Source organism: Haliotis cracherodii, unplaced genomic scaffold, assembly GCF_022045235.1.
Source record: "Haliotis cracherodii isolate W230 unplaced genomic scaffold, xgHalCrac1.p SCAF_15, whole genome shotgun sequence".
In the NCBI taxonomy this organism is placed as follows: domain Eukaryota; kingdom Metazoa; phylum Mollusca; class Gastropoda; order Lepetellida; family Haliotidae; genus Haliotis; species Haliotis cracherodii.
In genome coordinates, this window is record NW_027266270.1 from 18,913,423 (window position 1) to 18,932,750 (window position 19,328).

Sequence of the window (19,328 nt, forward strand, 5' to 3'; positions counted from 1 at the left end):
ATGTTGTGCTTCTTTTAGGTTAAGTATTTTGTTTGGAACGTTACTGCTGAAAAGACGCACCAAGGTAGGTATATTTAAAAGATGTTTTTGTATTCTAAATGATGCATGTACTGATGAGGTAGGCAAAGTGGCTTTCGAGATATGAGTATGACAGTCAGAAACTTATGCACATTAATCTGTTTATGGCATTTAAAAGATTATGTATATGAAGTACTTACACATAGTGGGCCTAGATCTACTATTAAATGTTCAGATTTATTTTGTTTATTATCTGTTGTCAAGATTTATTTAACCACTTAGTTACAAATTTGAAATTTCACTCATGATCAGCTGGTATAATAGTTACTGACGTTTTTCTTATGTTCAGGAGTAGTAGTAGGCTTACATTACGATATTCATGCATCACTTTTAAATGTTATAACTGATTATGATGATGTATCATGGGGTTCATACCCCAACCTTTTGAAAAATCACATGGATCCTAATAGAAACAACAAAAATTACTAGATCTACCTTGTACCAATCCTTGATCTGTCACACTCTCGTTTTGATAACAAAATTCAAAACAACATAATATATTTTTTAATCTTATTAACAAAGTCTATTTGGCCCTGTGTTTTAAAATCTTATGAAAGTTCTGAATACTTTGACATTTCTGAAAATAGTGAAACTATTTCTTTCAGAAATGGATATCAAAACATACATGTCATGTAAGAAACCTAGACGATCAATACGCCTTGAAGGAAAAGTTCAGGAACACATGAAAGAAACAGCAATAAAACAGAGCCCGCTTGGAATTTTCGACATATTGCCACTTGAGTTGAAATTCTACATACTTAAGTTTTGTTCAGGTTTGTTATTTTAACTGAAAATATACATTCAAATGTACGTGTCTATGTCATATCCTATTATATATTTAGCAGACATTGATTCAAAATTGAAGAGAATTTCAGAATCCTTTTTATGATGCATTTCTTTGTTCATAGATTTAATTTCCATAAATCAACATAAGAATAAATTAATTTTTTTACCATTCATCTACTCCATGATGGTAATTCTAGTTTCCCACTTGATATTTTTCTTATAATTTTCATTTCCTTTGCAGTTATTGATTTGAGTCTTATGACAATTACATCAAAAGCAATGAGGAATTTGATTGAAGGATACAGAGTAACAAGGCCTTTGAGTCGTCACTTCTTGGAATTGCCTGATCCTCATGTCATTCTGCCTTTAGATGAACAAGCAGAGTATTTCAAAAAGTACCAAAGATTAGGTAAATGCTGTCCCAGATACCTCTGATGAATAATGTTGTAACTTACATGCCAAGTGACTTGCAATTTCTTTTTATCTCACTTCACCACATGGTTTTAACTGCTATATGTGTACAGAATTCATGTTGTAGTTTCTTGAAAAGTAACTTATATTTCTGGTTATAACTGTTATAGAATGATTGCTAGCAAACCATGGTTATGGTTTATAGTACTAAGAATAATTTAATTCAATCAGCCAAAATTAAGGATGATAAGATATGAGCATGCTATTTTGAAAATAAATATTTTTCTGGAACCCTTATTTATGTACACAGTGTGCATGTTTGTAATACTTTGTTTGATACTGAAGCTGAAAACTATTTTGTTGTCAAGGGATTTTTTATTATTTCACCTGATCATCCCTCAGTAATAACATACATTAGGTATTTGTGTATTTTGTTACAGGCCTGCTTATGAAGAGGTCCTCATGCTTGTATGCCACAAAGGAAAGGCTGAAATTTGTCAATGATTTCTTAACGAGGGTAACACTTTAAAAATTATTATCATAAACTTAAACTGTAGTGACATTTTAGTATGAGATGATTATTATGCATTTGTGTATCATTCAGTGGGGTACGGTTGGCACTGTACAGTTGTCAAAGGTATCACTATTACCTGTGAAGGATCCACTGATTGTGAGCTTGAATCTCAATCCTAGTATTGATCCTATGGTTTGTCACACAAATACCCATTTTTGATGGTAAACATCCACAGTTTGCGTACTGTAAGATTTCCTCTGAGCTGACCCACCCTAATATGACTGAAATAATGTTCAAATCAGCTTTAAAGCCAACTCACTGACACACTCACAAATCAATATAATTTTTGTTGAAATATTTGGCCAATGGTAAAGGTTACTTGCTTTAAACTGTCCTTATCATTCATGGGTATTCTTGAATTCATTTATGCAGATGATGTGCTCCAACTCAAAATACTGTACTGAGGCAGTAAGTTGTGTGGCTCTATGCAGCTTTGGGCATTTCTTCCATACTGTGATAGCTGGCTGGGATGACAGTGAATGCCAGAAAGCATATGATGTTGTCTGTCAACATTCATGTATACTCAAGACGTTGAAATATGTAGTGACAGGAAATCCAGGTAATTATAGTGAACATTTAACCTCAGCCATGTTTTGTTATGTTTTTTATAGAAAGAGACGAGACTGATTGTGGTACTGACATATTGTAGTATCAAAACTGTAGACACGAAGATTGGAGTAAGATTTACAATTTTAATTAGTTAAAGGAATATTAATCAAAGTCAGCTTTTTTTTTAAAAATGTGACAAGGACATCCTCACCACTTCATCTTAAAAGCTTCACTGCCATGAGCCTAAATTTAATTTTGTAATGCCTCCAGATAGTATGGGATAAGTGACATCAATTTCCTTCTTTTGTGTTGAAAAAAAGAACAAATACAACCACAGTGTTCAAATGAAAGAGGGTTGGGGAGGGGACTGAGGAAGAGGGGTCTGGGATCCTTGAGGTTTGTTATAGCTCCGACCTATAAGGGTGGGGGTATTTAGTTATACCAAGGAATTCTGTGTGTCCTTTCCGAGGACATTTTTGTGCATGACCTAGAACTTGAAAACTACTGCTTAGATCCTTTTCAAAATTTGTGAACACTTTCTATACCAATGGTGCAGTGGGAAGGTTGACGGCAATATTTCTGAAATATATAGCAATTTTCATTTTTTTACTGAGAATTTTGTTAGAATTTGTACTTGAACATTTGTGCGACCTATAACTTGATAACTACTACATGGATTCTTTTCAATTTAAAGAACTCTCTTTACTAATGAGAGGTGCACTGCAAAGTTTGATTTTGGTATGTGTATTTTTCGAAAAAATATCATTTTGTTCATATTTTGATCATTGAATATTTTTTAGTTCAACATTTGTGCAAATTGTAACTTGAAAACTACTTCAAGGTTTCTGTTCCTATTTGGGGTACAGTCTCTGTACCAATAGGAGAGGAGCAGTTCAAAGTGTGATTTCAACAAGTGGCTATTCTGTGAAAATATTGCTTTTTTCATGTTTTGAACTTAGAAATATGTTGGAGTATTAGGCCACACTTTTATAATTTAATGTTTCACAGATTTATTCCAGTTTTCCGTCAAAGTAAAAACAAAAATAAATGTCAATTATTTATTTATTTATTTATTTATATGAAAGTCCTTCTGACATGAAGTTAAAACTACAGGTAGCCTCTTTAATCACTGACAGTAGACATGGAATCTATATAAATTAAAAACATTATATATTATATAAGTGGGTCTATATTATTAGCGGGAGACAATGAAAATATATATTTTTATGTTAATTTATTACTTTGACTAACTCCCTTTCAGTAGGAAAAATAAAAAATGTGTGGCCTAAGCGAGCCTTGCTTACTTTTTGCCTTTTTCATTTAAGGGACCCCTTAATAGATTGTTTACTTTTAGCATTAGGGTTATGACAAGGATCCCTCAAGACTTTCAGGCTTAATTTAAAACAACCATCAGGCACCCTTTGGTTTACTACATGTCAACACAAAGCCCCTTCATAACTTGCAACTTTGTGTTCAGGTTACAGTATGGACCAAGAGATGAAGTGTCGTGTCTTCCTCAGGCGAGTGTTTCTAGATGCATGTCCAACATCCCAAGACAAGGCATTCTGGCTGAGCAGAATTCTCAAGCCATGGCCCATGGTCCACCAGGCAAAGATCCTTTATTTACTTTATGGGGCTGAGACAGACGGTCAGTACCCGGATTATTTCATTAACATGAAAAAATAATCAATGGTTTCACAATATTTTTAATGCTATATGTTAAAATGAAATAGTGGCCATGTCATTATTTGACCTTTCATATTTTGACCTTGTTCTTAACTTCTTGATTTTGTTTTTCATTTTTGCAGCTATGAAGCTTTAAACTTTATCACATTTAGATTAGATGCTATGAGATCAAGTACATGTATTAGTACAGTCCTTAGAGTCAGTAAGATATCCTATTTAGAACAAATACCATTCTTTTGATATAGAAGGTCTATAACAGTCCTTGTGTAAAATTTAGCAATCATGTTTTAATATGAAACTAATGTATTTCTTCCCATCCACTATGTTTTGCTTGTCAGTGAAACTTAAATTAAACTGTGCCATAATATACTGCACAGAATGTTTATTGATCAGAATAACTGAGAGACAAAACCTTTCCTGTTAGATAAAATTGCCATCATTGGGACAAGGAAATGTATTCAAATAGTCCTAGATGAATAGTAATCCAATTCATCAAATGTTTGTCTTGCGTTTAAGTAAGTTTATATATAATTTTTATCAAACCTTTGATTAAAATTGACACTTAAGTTATATTAAAACTGGCAATGTAAAACGTATATGAGCTGTGATTTTGTGTGTGTATGTATGAAATGATATTGCAGCAAGATGCAAAAGTCAGCTAGACTAAACCATATTTTTCTCTGTTTTCTTTACCATCTTTTGGCACATTGCAGTCTGTGTCTGTCTCTTGGCATCATGTTCAGTAGATTTTAGTGTTATGATACAGAGTATTATTAGCAAAGCTTTCAAGACTGAACAGAATTTGACTAGACTTCGGACTAGTTGATAAAATGATATACTGCCATTGGCATTTCATAAGTTCATTAGATGCATACCATAGATGCATTTTGCTTAGAGAAGTCCAGGTATGATGTTGACTATGATTTTGTAAAGCAAAAGGAATCTTGGGGTTGTTTGTTTGTGTGTATGTTGTTAATGTTGCACACAGCTGTATTCCATTTATATGACAGTGGTCTGTCAATAATCAAGTCTGGATCAGATAATCCAGTGGTGAACATCATTACCACTGATCCACACAACTGGAATATGATGACATTTAATCCACCAATCCACCATTTAGTTGCTTGTTATGACAAACATAGGTTGCATGATTTGGACCTGTTGTCTTACCTGAAATCCACACAGATGAATCTTGTGTCTGACACTTAAAGTTAATACAACACATGTTCATTTGATGTTCTGTCACTTTTGGTTTTTATATTTGATTGTGACAGTTATTTATTCTATGATGTCAGTGATGAAGAATGATTTCTGTTTATTTTGTATAATGACCTCTGCGTCAGTATTTTCACAAGGTTTAACTAGCTTTTTTGGTTAACAGCATATGAATGTTTCCTCTTTTTTTAATAGGTGAATTACTTTGGTATGACATGTGTGAAAGCACTCCTTCAACATCAGAAGAATCAGCACGGCAGTTTGGAGAAATTGCAAACATTATTCAGATTCTGTACCTCCAAAGCAAGGAATGGTCAGAAGATGACATCATCAGTGTTCTGGATGAACTTACAAGTAAACATCTTTGCCCTTCTTGCATTTATTGCCATTTCAGACTTACAATCAATGCAAGTCAGCTGCTCTTGTAGTGGAAACAAAAATGAAAAAAATGTGTCCTCACATAACCCTAATGTTGAAAGTGAAAATCCCATGTTTCAGACACAGCAGGTCCCAGGATACCCTTAAAGTTATTTTCTCTCTCTGCTCTTTATGTTTGTACACAAAGTACACTTTTCTTGTTGGAGTCATGATGTTCCAGCTATGAATCTTTCCAGTAACCATTTATGCTATTTAGGAGCTAAATGAATTTTTGATGCATAGGAACTTTATTGTCAGCATGTATCAAAATAATATCATTCTTAAAGTTACTGATGTTTAAGACATATTTTAACTGGATAAAGTAACTTTAGAAACCATGTATAAATCCAATGTTTGAGTAAACTGCCCTATTTATCATATAGAACTAAATTATTTGCAGCCACATTTGTCTGCAGAAATACTCACATATCATGAAAGTCAATAACTTTTTGATGAAGCAGACACTACATCAATGTATGGGGCTTAAAAGTAGTACATGTTCAGTACCCACATTTGCATACTTATTATATCATGATTCCAAGTTTATTGGAGTGGTTTAAGGCATTGATCATAACACTATGGATTATGTGATAAATATATTTGTCATGTAAACGCTGCTTAATATAGCAGTCCTGAACATTAACACAAAAACTTACTTGATATTATGCCAAAATACAATACTCAAACATTTTTTGTCACAAACTGCTGGTTACATGTTCACGAGCAGGCAGCTATTTCAAATAGTTTTACACATAAAATGTTGGAGACTGAGTAATCGGTTTTACTTGGAGAGAATGATAGCGTTGTAAAATACATGGCTTTACATCCTGGCAGGTTACCCTGACGAATGGTTGGCAGAGAATGTGGCACATCTTTTACTTATGTGCGGAGATCAGATAACATCAAAACTTCTCATCAGCAAAGCAATCAATGGAAGAATTATCGAACTGTGCAGCATCACTACCTCATTCTGTTTGGTACGTAGAACATAAAGCAAAGATTCTAATATTCTCTAAACTGTTCTATGCTACTTTGATAATACCCTGGACTCATTTGTTACCATGACTTCATTTTGAGACTCATTTGAGTGACACTACAAAGGTTTGTTAGTCTACTGGTTCAAGACTATTCATGAAGGAGCTCCGTAAGGGCTATAACCTTTCCCCTTGAAATAGATTCATGAATTATCGCAATGATTAATTACCAAATATAGCTGCATGTGAACTAGTACTAATAAAGTGAAAACAAGTGATTCCAGCAATAAGGAATATTACTCACAGTAACGACAAAATTTGCAAAGTGTGCTTTTCAAGAAATATGCATTTTGCTACCTATAAACATCATCATTGAGTTTTTATCACATGGTTACAATCAGACTGAGGAGTCAGGTAACTGTAAGCAGCTATATTTAGCAGTGTGTTCAGCATACACAATACCAGAACTAACTGAAAGAAAAAACGTGCTGATGCAGTATTATAAGCGCTGTTGACCAAGTTGACAACTCGCAGTCACTGATACTGTCTTGGTTGACATTTCAAACTGTCGACTGTGTATACAGATGAGCTACAGTGCCATGGCACTATTTCTCTGGGGCGGTCAGATAGCCTAGTTGTTAAAGCGTTCGATCGTCACGCTGAAGACCCGGGTTCGATTCCCGACATGGGTACAATGTGTGAAGCCCATTTCTGGTGTCCCCCCGCCAAGATATTGCTGGAATATTGCTAAAAGCGGCGTAAAACCATACTCACTCACTCACTCACTATTTCTCAAGTAGTTCTGAATGAGAGGCATTATGTTAACCTCAGTGTCTTTTCAGGTGTGTGTGAAGAACAATTTCAGCTTGAGCTATGTAATCACGATGCTGCAGAACATCATCAAAGTAATGGACAGCCCTAAAGACAGGATGACTTTCATCAACAGCATGATGGACATGTTCAAGGAGCTTATCCTTGACATGCATGAGTACACAGAATCAGGTACTACATCAAAATATTAAACTCTACAGTATAATTATATTTTAAGAAAAGCTCCATGACATTCGGCTCACTGTTACTTAAACTAGTTCTTCTACACAACATTTAATGATAGATGATGTTACAAATTGGCTTTCTGATCAATTGAGAAAGTTTAAATGTTACATCGCATCAGCAATATTGCAGCCATATTGCATTATCAGATGAATTGAACCTTAATATTTGAAAAGAAAATTGGATACAAAGATACTATTTTTGAGGCAGCGAAAGCCTCTCAATATTAAATAATGTTGTTTATATTAATAAATCTTGAATTGGCACTGACATTACTTTGTGACTTGTTAAGTCATAATTTAACAAAATTTGTGTATACCATGGCAAGATAACCCTGTTGCCATATAAAGGACATCTTTTCTTTCAGGTGATGGACACGATGGTGAACTTTATTACCTGGTCATGGCCCTCTCTGAGTTCACAAAGAGGGTGGTCCATATTGCTTTCAAAAGCCTCCTAGGATAAATTTGTGACACATGTGACCACACTCTCAGAATGCTGTATCTGTGATACGAACTGCTAATTAATATTGTGGACATGTTCTGATTTAGCCTGAACTTAAATTTTTAATCTTACTTTTGACAGTAAGTGCCATAAACAGAACAACAGTAAGTCAGTTTCTTCATCTTTGTTGAAATGGTGTATGTTAGATTATACCAACTTAATGTTCTGACTGTTTGTTTATCACATTTTGCTGGTATGATTTTAAAATCACATTTCGTTAGCAGATCATGGGTTTATGAAGTTAAAATTTGTTATTATTATTGTGTATAAAATCCTGCAGCAATGAAAAATATTTGGTATTCTTGGCTGTCTACTTCATATTAAATGAAAATGAAAGAATGTCAAGTCATTATTTTGACAGACTAGTAAACATAGTCAATAATGGTTGATCTGTTTAAGAAAATAATTCTGAATAAAAACCTTTGAGGCTTGTAGGCAGAAGTGTTTCGTACAGACTGCATGTGTTTCCTTTGTTGGACTTTGGTAATTTTGATATGTTCTTACTTCTCAAGAAATGTCTTTAATTTGTTCTACAAAAGTGTAACATGTACTCTGATATCTATTATACTATGTGCCTGTAAATATCACCGAATAATCTAGTCTCTGGTAGATAAAATGCTCGCCACAAAACAGAAATATTAACTTCTCTGACTCTCAACACTAATCGGGTGTTTATGGAAATGCTTGCTGCAGACATATTTCCAGATACTCAATGAGGAAAAAGACTATCAAATCTTGTTTTCCATATATATTTAAAATCAGTTATGTTGAAGAAATTCATATTTGTAAGACTACTTCATTGTGTACATAGTCAATGGAGTTGTAAGTTTCCCTCAGATGAACAAGACATTAGTATACATGTTTGCATTAGATGGGGTTTTTTTCCGAAAATTTTTTTAATGAGTCTTTGATATTGGACTTTAATATTGGTCAGTTGTGTAACCTGTACAGGCACTAGTAGGCACTAACTGTTTAAAAACACTCCATACCAAACTTTCAAACAGAGGTACATGTATACAGATTTATAGACTGAAATATTTGTAGTCATAACAGGTGTGGAATATTCACATGGCATTCCAATAGAATATGAGTGTTTTCCTAAGGACCATTTTGTGTGGCAGTTAGTCAAAGTCCTTGTATATAAACAACTCTGAATCTCTGCTGTGTATAAAAGAGCATAAAATGATGTTGTTCATGTAACTTATATCAATGTTATACATGTATTTCCTGATCCATATGAACTGGTGATGATTTTCTGTGATAAACAAGACCTTTATTTGAAGTTGAAGTATGCTGTCACATGTCCTTTGAAAGCTGAATGTAAGTAATGAATGTGCTGCATTTGTTGACTTTGAAAATAAAGAAAATGCTAAGAAATATTTTTGATCAAGTTTCTACAGATAGTATGTCAGCTGATATGATGCAGGATTCCACACACAACAGACCATCTATCATATTGTATTCTCAACCCAAAATACTGTTGGTGTATATGGTCCAGGGTAACCAGTGGTCGACAGTTGGAGTATAATGTGACTCCCTCGGTTTAGCTCTTACTGATGAGCATGGAATACTGGGGACCTATTCTGCCACCAAGCCATGAAGGGCAGCTGCTTTCGTGGCTTCACATATATCTGCATGTGTTCTAGTGTGATGCAGGGTCCAATACCAGAGCTTGCCTAGTGCTGTCACCCATCCACCTAAACCAAATGTTTATACTTGATTTGATCCTTACAGTACCACATTCACCCAGGACATATTGGCACATTGTAATTGCCCTGACAAGTTTGTTTGTGTAGTTTGTTGTTTAACGCGACACTCAGCAATATTCCTGTGGCCACGGTCTGTAAAGAATCGAGTCTGGACAAGACAATCCAGTGATTGATATCATGAGCATCGACCACGCAATTTGGATAGGATGACATGCATCAGCCAAGTCAGCGAGCCTGACCACCAGATCCCATTAGTCACCTCATACAACAAGCATAGTCACCTTTTACAGGTTGCTGAATATCTATTCACAAGTACAATCAGTATAGAAAGAATAGTGTTTCTGTAGTATACTTCATTTTTCAGGAAAATAACAAAAAAAACCCTGTCAAGTATACGTTTCAATCTCATTAAAATCAGATGTTGGTTCTCGCTCCCGCTAAACAAAGATTTGAGAACATCCCATTACGGGTCACGTCAGAACGGACTTTCACCCGACCAATCAGAGCGTCGCTTACCAGACCATGAAAGTGACAGCCGAAATGTGATTTCTTATCATGCAACCCCGAAAACTTTTTACATGGGGTATTCCGAACGATAGTTACGGGGTTAACGACTGAATCCATACAATCTAGACCATTTATTAGCCATTCCAGAATGTTCTTTTGTTCGGGTTTCAAATTTTTAATCGAGAATTTGTCATAATATGTTTCGAAGCGTAGTCGCCAATTTGAAATTAGTGCCGTAAAGCACGAGTAAGCTGCCTTCTAATGTCGACTTCTCGTCAGTCATTTCATTGGTCGATCAAAGTTCGCGTAAGGTCGGTCTGACATGACCCCTAATGGGATGTCCTCAGATCTTTGTTCAGCGGTAGCGAGAACTAAGATCTGATTTTAATGAGATTGGTATACGTCTCTGCAGACATTCTAACTCTGTGTGCATTGATTACACATGCTGCATTAAAGCATGTCTTAGAGGGCAAACGTAATATTTAGAAAACTGTACATAAGGTCAAAGGTTGTTAACTTTCAGAAAATACTCAAAATACTGAAGACATTTCATATTTCTTTTATTTCAGAGCCATATATGTAGACATGGAGTAGAAATTGACAAGAAGTATAAAACATGATGATCTGTCATTAACCTGAATGTTATGCTTTCTATTAAACTATCTGAAATTTAAGGACCATGCCCTTAGGGTATGAAAATTTGTTTCCTGGTGACATAAGCTCGGTCAATAACCTTCTGTTAAGGTGAGTTCAACATTGTAATTGTATGTATATGTACACCACGATGATCACCCCCACGTCACACAATTGCATATTCCGTGGATGAAACCGAATAGACCCTATTAATGTCAACATTAATGTCATGTTTATTGTACAATCTCGTCATGGAAAGATAAAACTTAAACTTGTTGGCTTGAACGAACTCGCAAGCCATCTTGTTTTCAACCGGCTGAGTGAAAATGACCTCTCCCTTTTCTGGCACAAATGAAGCCAGTTTACAAAACAAGGCATGAGCAATTTTGTCACTGTCGGCAAATAGTGGATACATACGAAAGCCAATGTCCGCTTCTCTCAGTACCCCATATCCACATATCTTTCCATTCTGAACGGCAACAAACGTCTTTGCCTTTTTAAATAAAGCCCAGTTTCTCATATAAGAGGGTCTTGGCAATGTATGAATGTCGGCGTCGTATGTAACAACGTCATCAAAATTGACGTCTTCTACTGGGATGATATCAAAATCTCCTTTACTCGCTTCCTTCACGAAATCCGGATTTACTGGTCCCATATTATAGTGGAATGTAAACGATGGGATGGTCCATCCAAATTGTTCATAGAACGTGATTCTGTTGGACAGGGCTGTTCCTCCAACGTTGCGATGTTTCATGACATCCATGACGGACCGAAACAGTCTCTTTCCTATGCCCTTTCCACGGTATTCTTCTTTGACAATGTTCATTCCCGATGAAGCAAACGTGTCACTGTGTGACAGAATGCCATTGTGCCCTGAATAAATGAAATACTACATATGTATCATCTTATTACATGCTTGAGGGTAAGGGGGTCTATTGTGTCTACAGACCCGTGAATATCCGGGGTAGAATCTTCAACAACCCATGCGTGCCGTAAACAAGCGTCTGTGCTTGTCGCAAGAGGCAACTAATGAGATCGGTTGGTCAGGCTCGCTGACTTGATTGTTGCATGATGTAGCATGTCATCGTATCCTAATTTGATTGTCTGGTCCAGACTCGATTATTTACAGACCGCCGTCATATAGCTGGAATATTGTTGAGTGCAGCGTAAAACAACAAACCAAACCAAACGTATCCTAATTGCGTGGATCGATGCTCGCGATGTTAATCACTGGATTGTCTGGTCCAGACTCGATTATTTACAGACCGCCGTCATATAGCTGGAATATTGTTGAGTGCGGCGTAAAACAACAAAGCAAACCAAACGTATCCTTATTGCGTGGATCGATGCTCGTGATGTCAATCACTGGATTGTCTGGTCCAGACTCGATTATTTTTCAGACCGCCGTCAAATAGCTGGAATATTGTTGAGTGCAGAGATAAACAACAGACAACGTGTCCTAATTTGTGTAGTTCCCTACTTCATAATTAGCCGAAGGTGAAGTAAAGGTGTCTTTAAGATTAAAAGCCATGTTTGAATGTTGTTTAACGCCACACTCAGAAATATTCCAGCTATATGACGGTGTTTTGTAAGTAATCTACATGTTTATAACACAGAACAATTGTGCGATATCAACTACGATGAAAGCGTTCGTTAAATCACCAAGTAGGCAAGTAATGGCGAATTTGCTTGGGCGATCTAGAGATCAAGCAATATATCAACACTCGTTGATAAAAGTTTAAAGCTTTTCGGCAAGCATCGGCGTTTTAAACTTTTACTACTCGTGTTTGTATATACATATCAAAAGACACTCGGGTGAGATTCTCTATTAATGTTTAGTTGACGTCATTTCTATCATTTAACAGATGCGTTGTTCGCCTACTGAATGTTTCCCTTCTTCAAACACTCTGATCTACAAGTAACATTACTGTTGTGGGGAGTTTGCTGTACCTATAACTTCCCCAGTGGGCGTGACCACTACCACAAGTCCCGAGGGGTCCGTGTCGAAAATACACTCCAAGTAGTCTTTCTCCATGTTCCACTGGTTGGCCGACGTCAACTCGTAAAGGCTTTGAATGTCCTCACGGCGCATGCGTCGAATCTCATAGTCAACCCCTTCTCGTACAGTGGAAAACCTTAAATTGTATTCATTGTACTAAACAGTGATTGAACTAAGTATCGACGCTGTGTTATCACTGCTACACGTAGTATCAGTACTGGCTACATGAAATATATACTTATGGTCAAACGTTCAGCACAACATGCATGAAAATAAACATCCATTACACAACTGTCTCAATAATTTTTGAATATTTTAGATAAACAAAAAGCTGTTGGTTATGATTAATTATGTTGATTTACTGCAACTTTGGTAAATGTAATCTCCTGTTATGGCGTTAAGATTTGTATATTTATGATGTGAATTTCCATATATTGTTCAGTTTGTCCAGTGGAAATGTCAACAAATTTACTTATATATTTTCAAATTTCAATCGTAATGACATTAATATTCATTCATAACTTTCCATTTTCACTCCTTTTCGTCCAGAAAATATCATGAATTGAAAAGAAGAACAGTCACGTTGCCTATTTTCTTACCATACGTATATGCACATCCGAACCGGAGCAGTCGATGGTGTGGGGATTTAATTCAGCGGGTAAGATACTACCCTTCATCATCCAGGCCAGTTGCCGTTTACAAACAACAATCGATACAAATAATGGGGAAACATGTTTTGTGGGTGAAGGATGAGAGAGAGTGAGTGAGTTTGGTTTTACGCCGCTTTTAGCAATATTCCAGCAATATCACGGCGGGGACACCAGAAATGGGCTTCACACATTGTACCCATGTCGGGAATCGAACCCGGGTTTTCGGCGTGACGAGCGAACGCTTTAACCACTAGGCTACCCGACCGCCCCTGAAGGATGAGAGGGGCCATAAATAAAATATTATTTGTTAATTAAAAAGTTCAGCTTATATAATAAACTGTTTCAAATTCTGCGACTTGCTTGTAGAAATGGAAACGTGAAGTAGAGACCATATAGCGATACCGGTATATGGCCTCTGCGTGAAGAAGTCAAGATTAAGAACATAATCAAGATAGATGTACGTGCTTCTCAATAACGAATGTCCTTTTATCGGGGATACATATATAAAAAGGATGTATTTCTTAGTTAAATGTATACCCTGTCTAGTAATAGGAATTCAAAATCGTCAACCATCGAGTATATATTCTTAAAAGGCTGGTACTTGCGGAAACCCTAATTTTGGTTTATGGTATCACAGGGCCACGGATAGCCATACTATACTGACTGTACTGATTACATTTTTTAGTGGCCCTGTGTATGGTATATGCGGTTTCATGGTGGCCGAAAGCCAGTTCACAGTAACCTATAACATAGTTTAAGTAAACAACTAGTTATATTACAGCTTCCGCCAGGAAAACATATGTTCGAATAGCGAGATAAGATGAGAATGCTGAAAATAGGGACAAATTAATAAAAACATGTCTTGAAAAATCTTCTTGCGTAATACCTCTGTCCAATGTGCCTAGCAGGATACGGGAAAATAGGCCCGCGTGTGCGGAACGCAGCCAAAGCCAGTTTCTTCAAAATATGGGCCATCTTCAGCGTGCTGACACGTCAGTATCTGTCCCTTTCCCAGACCAAGCCTCAGCGCTACGTTTATCAAGAGGTATGTCTGTTGTACAAGCGCGTAGTTCAACTATCTATGTATGTTTACTGTATCTAAGCTTCTGCACGACAAAACGAAACGCGCGACATGTAGTGCCTCACGCCGACCCGGGCAGAGTTTTATGGAACAGATGGTCCCAGGATAATATTGGGTGGCGGCTTAACAGCGATAACACCGCCTTATCTGTGGTTGGCGGAGTGATCGTAATTGGCGACTACTTCGGCTTTAGATAAACACAGATGCCATCTGTCATGAAGTTGGCAACTGATAATAACCGAGTTATGCCTAATCTTGTCTTTGGTTCAAGTTATTGATGCAGTTTACAGAGAATTACGCAGTATCATTTTTTTAGTGATAATTTAAGCTATTGTAACAATTACATTTGTTCGTAAAGTTTATTGCAGCTTTGTGATTTATTCTATGGCTGTTTAGTTGCTTGTGCATACGCCCACTGTATTACATATTGGTTTGTTTGTTGTTTTTTGTTAAACGCGCACTCAGCAATATTCAAGCTATATGATGGCGGTCTGTAAATATCATGAGCATCGATCTAGGCAATTGGGAATCGATGACATGCATCAACAAAGTCAGCCAGCCAGACCACCCGATCCCGATAGTCGCCTCTTACGACAAGCATAGTCGCCTCTTACGGCAAGCATGGGTTGCTGAAGACCTATACTCTACCCGGATCTTCGCGGGTCTTGCACTAAATAAGAAACACATTTAGCCATCGGAGGTTGCCATGCGGCTCTAATTGTCTCTATTGACAGTGGCATACATAATCCAAAGCCATAATAATTTGCCACGGGTTTTTAATCTAAACATTCTTTTCGTAGCTACTAGTATATGAACTAGTATATTGACGATGCGAAAATAAACTTCACCTCACTGAAGTTAAACAAGCAGCCATAATGTTCACATCTTCCCGAGGCAAAAGAGTTAACTGACTGTTATAAAAGTCCAGTTTCCACTTTTAAAGTCAGTTAACTCTCTTGTCTCGGGAAGATGTAATGTTCACATCTCCCCATGTTGACTTTGTGCATATGTATAAAATGAGCATACACCACATTAAAGAGGCATTAAAATATGCAAAGATCCATCTAAACACTCATGTACTAAATGTACAGCTCAACATTGAAAACATGAACGTAAAGCTTAGTCAAAACGAGGAATTAAACTGAGTAATTCCCAAACACAAGAATGTAATTGACTGTGACTTCACTGTGCACAATCCTCTACCGCGGAAGGACCGCCTCCGTGGTCTAGTGGTAGAGCGTCTGCCCGGAGAGCGGAAGGTCCGAGGTTCGATCCCCTGTCGCGTCATACCAAAAGACGTTAAAATATGGTACTTGTTGTTACCCTGTCTGGCGCTCGGCATTAAGGGGCTAAAACAAGGACTGGTCGATCGGAGTATACTGTGTCTGAGTGGGATATTCATGTTAAACTGCGGCATGGTATCTCCGTGAGCTAGCACTATAAATCGGCATCAGTCCGGACTAGTACAAGCAGCCACACAAACACACACACGTACATGCACGTCGCTATGTAAGTGCAATAATCTTGGACGCGACGTTAAACCCCATTTCACCTCACCTCACCTCACCTCACCTCACCTCACCTCACCTCTACCGCGGACGATTTTGATCACCAGTCGCGGCCTGGTAGTTATAGACAATACTCAGTCCACCAGGTGCCATGGGAAACACGATAGTAAGAATGCGCCGAGTGAGAAATCAGACTTACCGGAAGCGCTCGTAGAATATCCGACAAAGCTTTCATCTTTTATACATAAAGCTTTGTTTGTTGTTTAACGCCTCACTCAGCAATATTCCAGCTATGTGACGGCGGTCTGTAAGTAATCGAATCTGGACCAGACAGTCCAGAGCATCATGAGCATCAAACCAAGCAACTGGGATACGATGACGTGCATCAACCAAGTCAGCGAGCCAGACCACCCGACCCCGTTAGTAGCCTCTTTCGATAAGCATAATTGCCTTTTACGGCAAACATAAAGGTTGCTGAAGACCTATTCTACACCGTACCTTCACGGGTCTTGTACATAAAGCGATGTAGCTGACTCGGTCAAGTGGATAGACTAACATTTGATATATGAAATGTAAATATTTGAAAGATATTTTGTTCATTTTTTTTCATACGTAATCAGAAGGTGCCAAGTCAATCTCTTCATTTTTTTAAATCTGAAGAAATCTAGACTTGCCGAGAATTTGGTAGTTTTCTGATGTTTTAGTTTCCGTGTCTGCTTCATGTCCCGAAATCTGAAGAAATCTAGACTTGCCGAGAATTTGGTAGTTTTCTGATGTTTTAGTTTCCGTGTCTGCTTCATGTCCCGAAATCTGAAGAAATCTAGACTTGCCGAGAATTTGGTAGTTTTCTGATGTTTTAGTTTCCGTGTCTGCTTCATGTCCCGAAATCTGAAGAAATCTAGACTTGCCGAGAATTTGGTAGTTTTCTGATGTTTTAGTTTCCGTGTCTGCTTCATGTCCCGAGTCAAGAGTGTCCACTTGCCTAAAACAAAGCCTAGTTTCTTCGGAAAGATGAGTCTGCTTGAGAATTTAACAAGTGGGAAATCCCAACATTTTGGGTTACGATCGCTTTCCCATCTTATAATAATATCTCTCGTTAATACCTTTAGCGATTTCGAGAACAAACCCATATTTCTCTTAGGTTTAACAGGAGAACTGGTCAGTTTTGCCAAAGCCCTTCTATACGTATATAGTCAAGTTAACTTTATTGTTAAGCTTTGTGAATAATGTTGACTATATTATCATGTAATGTTGCTTTTCAAATGATTTCTGGGTTGTCTCGAGTGTAATGCCGGATTCATCGGAAGCACACTCTAAATCATCATCATTAATACGAATACGACAGCTGATTTTCTTATATGCAATTCCGGCCAATGTTGCATGTACATAATTACAGTTGAAAAGTGCTTGAAATTCATTACCAATGTCACTACTATCACACAAATTACATTTTCTTACACCAGAAACTGACCATAACTTCTACGGCCTACTTATACTGCTTGGTGTTGTTTTGTCAGTGTTGGGCACTCTGGGTGACAAGGGGGCACGGGTAGCCCAGTCGGCTAAGGCGCCGCGATTCACTATACAGAGTTGCGTCCCTTGGGTCCGCCATGATTGTGGGTTCGAATCCCGGTACGCACCGATTATATTTCTATGTTTGTCAGCACCATACCCGTGCTCGTGGGTTTCACCGAAGTGGTAAACGTCTGAGACCTGCATCACTTCAGGCTTTCCTCCCACATTCAGCTGACATGCCGCGATATAACTCTAATACTGTTAAAAAGCGGCGTTAAACCCAACTCACTCACTCACTCTGGGTGATAACCCTTCTACGTCTGGACAGGGTTTCCACCCCTCCTGTATTTGTCGACATCATTGTTAATTTGAGTTAAAGAATTCTCTAGTCACGCCAAAGGCCTGCATTCATTCTAGTCCCTGATCGGGTGTCCCCCAGAGAGGGTATGCAAGACCACGTCATTCGTGGTAGTTTTTCTCCACCACAATTTTAATCGTAAAATATATGTTCATTTAACTTTGGCTACATTTGTCAATAATCGCCAACAACTGAAGGGATGATGTAAATCCGGCTGGGGTCCATGCATGTAGCAAAGGTAGAGTAGGTCCCAGTGGACCCTATAGTGTGGTAATCTACCTTCATGCAGCTGCTTGCGATCTATAGCCCTTTTTTATACTGTTACATATAGTGATAACTGTTTATGGTTGTATGCTAGTTTTAAATATTAATCTGTGATATTCTAGTTATTTTACTGTCCATCGAAGACAGGTTTTTGATTAACATAAATATATGTATTCTTAATGTAAAAGTTCTCGTCACGATATGGCTGAAATATTGCCGATGTGACGTAAATATTACTCACTCACTCTGTAAGGGTACAATGTGTGCCACCGATGCATGCGAACTTTTCACTCTATTTGCAGATAAATGCTTTATTTGAGGGTTATATCATCTCGTGACAGATACACGGAGAGGCGCAACCTGGCGCTAATTTGGCTCTTCGGGAGACCCGGGGGAAGGGTGGCCCAGTCGTCTAAGGCGCCGCGATTCGCTGTGCAGAGTTGCGTCCCTTGGGCACGTCAGAACTAGCTATGAAGGTTCGAATCCCGGTTCGCCCCGATTCTGTTTCTAGGTTTGTCAGCACCCTACCCGTGCTTGTGGGTTTCTCCGAAGTGGTAAACGTCTGAGACCTGCATCACTTCGGGCTTTCCTCCCACATTAAGCTGACATATGCCGCGATATAAATGGAATACTGTTCAAAGCAGAGTTAAACCCAACTCACTCATTCACTCTTCAGTAGACCCGGGTTCGATTCACACATGGACCATGTGATAAGTCCGTTAATGTGTACCAGCTCTATTGATTTACCAGTGTTGCCTAGTGAGTTTGGTTTAATGCTGTTTTTCACTGAATACGTACGTACGTATTGCGGTTATACCCCGTCATGCTAGCTTAATGATGGGGACAAGGCCAACATG

The 19,328-nt window shown here is 37.7% G+C and overlaps 2 protein-coding genes across 2 annotated transcripts; one reads left to right on the forward strand and one right to left on the reverse strand.

The window, feature by feature from the left end:
• Positions 1-685: 685 nt before the first annotated feature.
• LOC139461902 (F-box only protein 47-like) lies at positions 686-8,208 on the forward strand. The gene is made up of 9 exons (XM_071243391.1): positions 686-851; positions 1,106-1,273; positions 1,716-1,792; positions 2,222-2,408; positions 3,876-4,046; positions 5,495-5,653; positions 6,551-6,693; positions 7,533-7,692; positions 8,111-8,208. The coding sequence occupies exons 1-9, from the start codon at positions 686-688 to the stop codon at positions 8,206-8,208; spliced, it is 1,329 nt and encodes a 442-aa protein (XP_071099492.1).
• A 2,840-nt stretch (positions 8,209-11,048) lies between these two features.
• LOC139461904 (holothin acyltransferase-like) lies at positions 11,049-14,807 on the reverse strand. The gene is made up of 3 exons (XM_071243392.1): positions 14,632-14,807; positions 13,047-13,231; positions 11,049-11,969 (listed from the first exon to the last, which is right to left on the reverse strand). The coding sequence occupies exons 1-3, from the start codon at positions 14,718-14,720 to the stop codon at positions 11,263-11,265; spliced, it is 981 nt and encodes a 326-aa protein (XP_071099493.1). The 5' UTR covers positions 14,721-14,807; the 3' UTR covers positions 11,049-11,262.
• Positions 14,808-19,328: the final 4,521 nt, after the last annotated feature.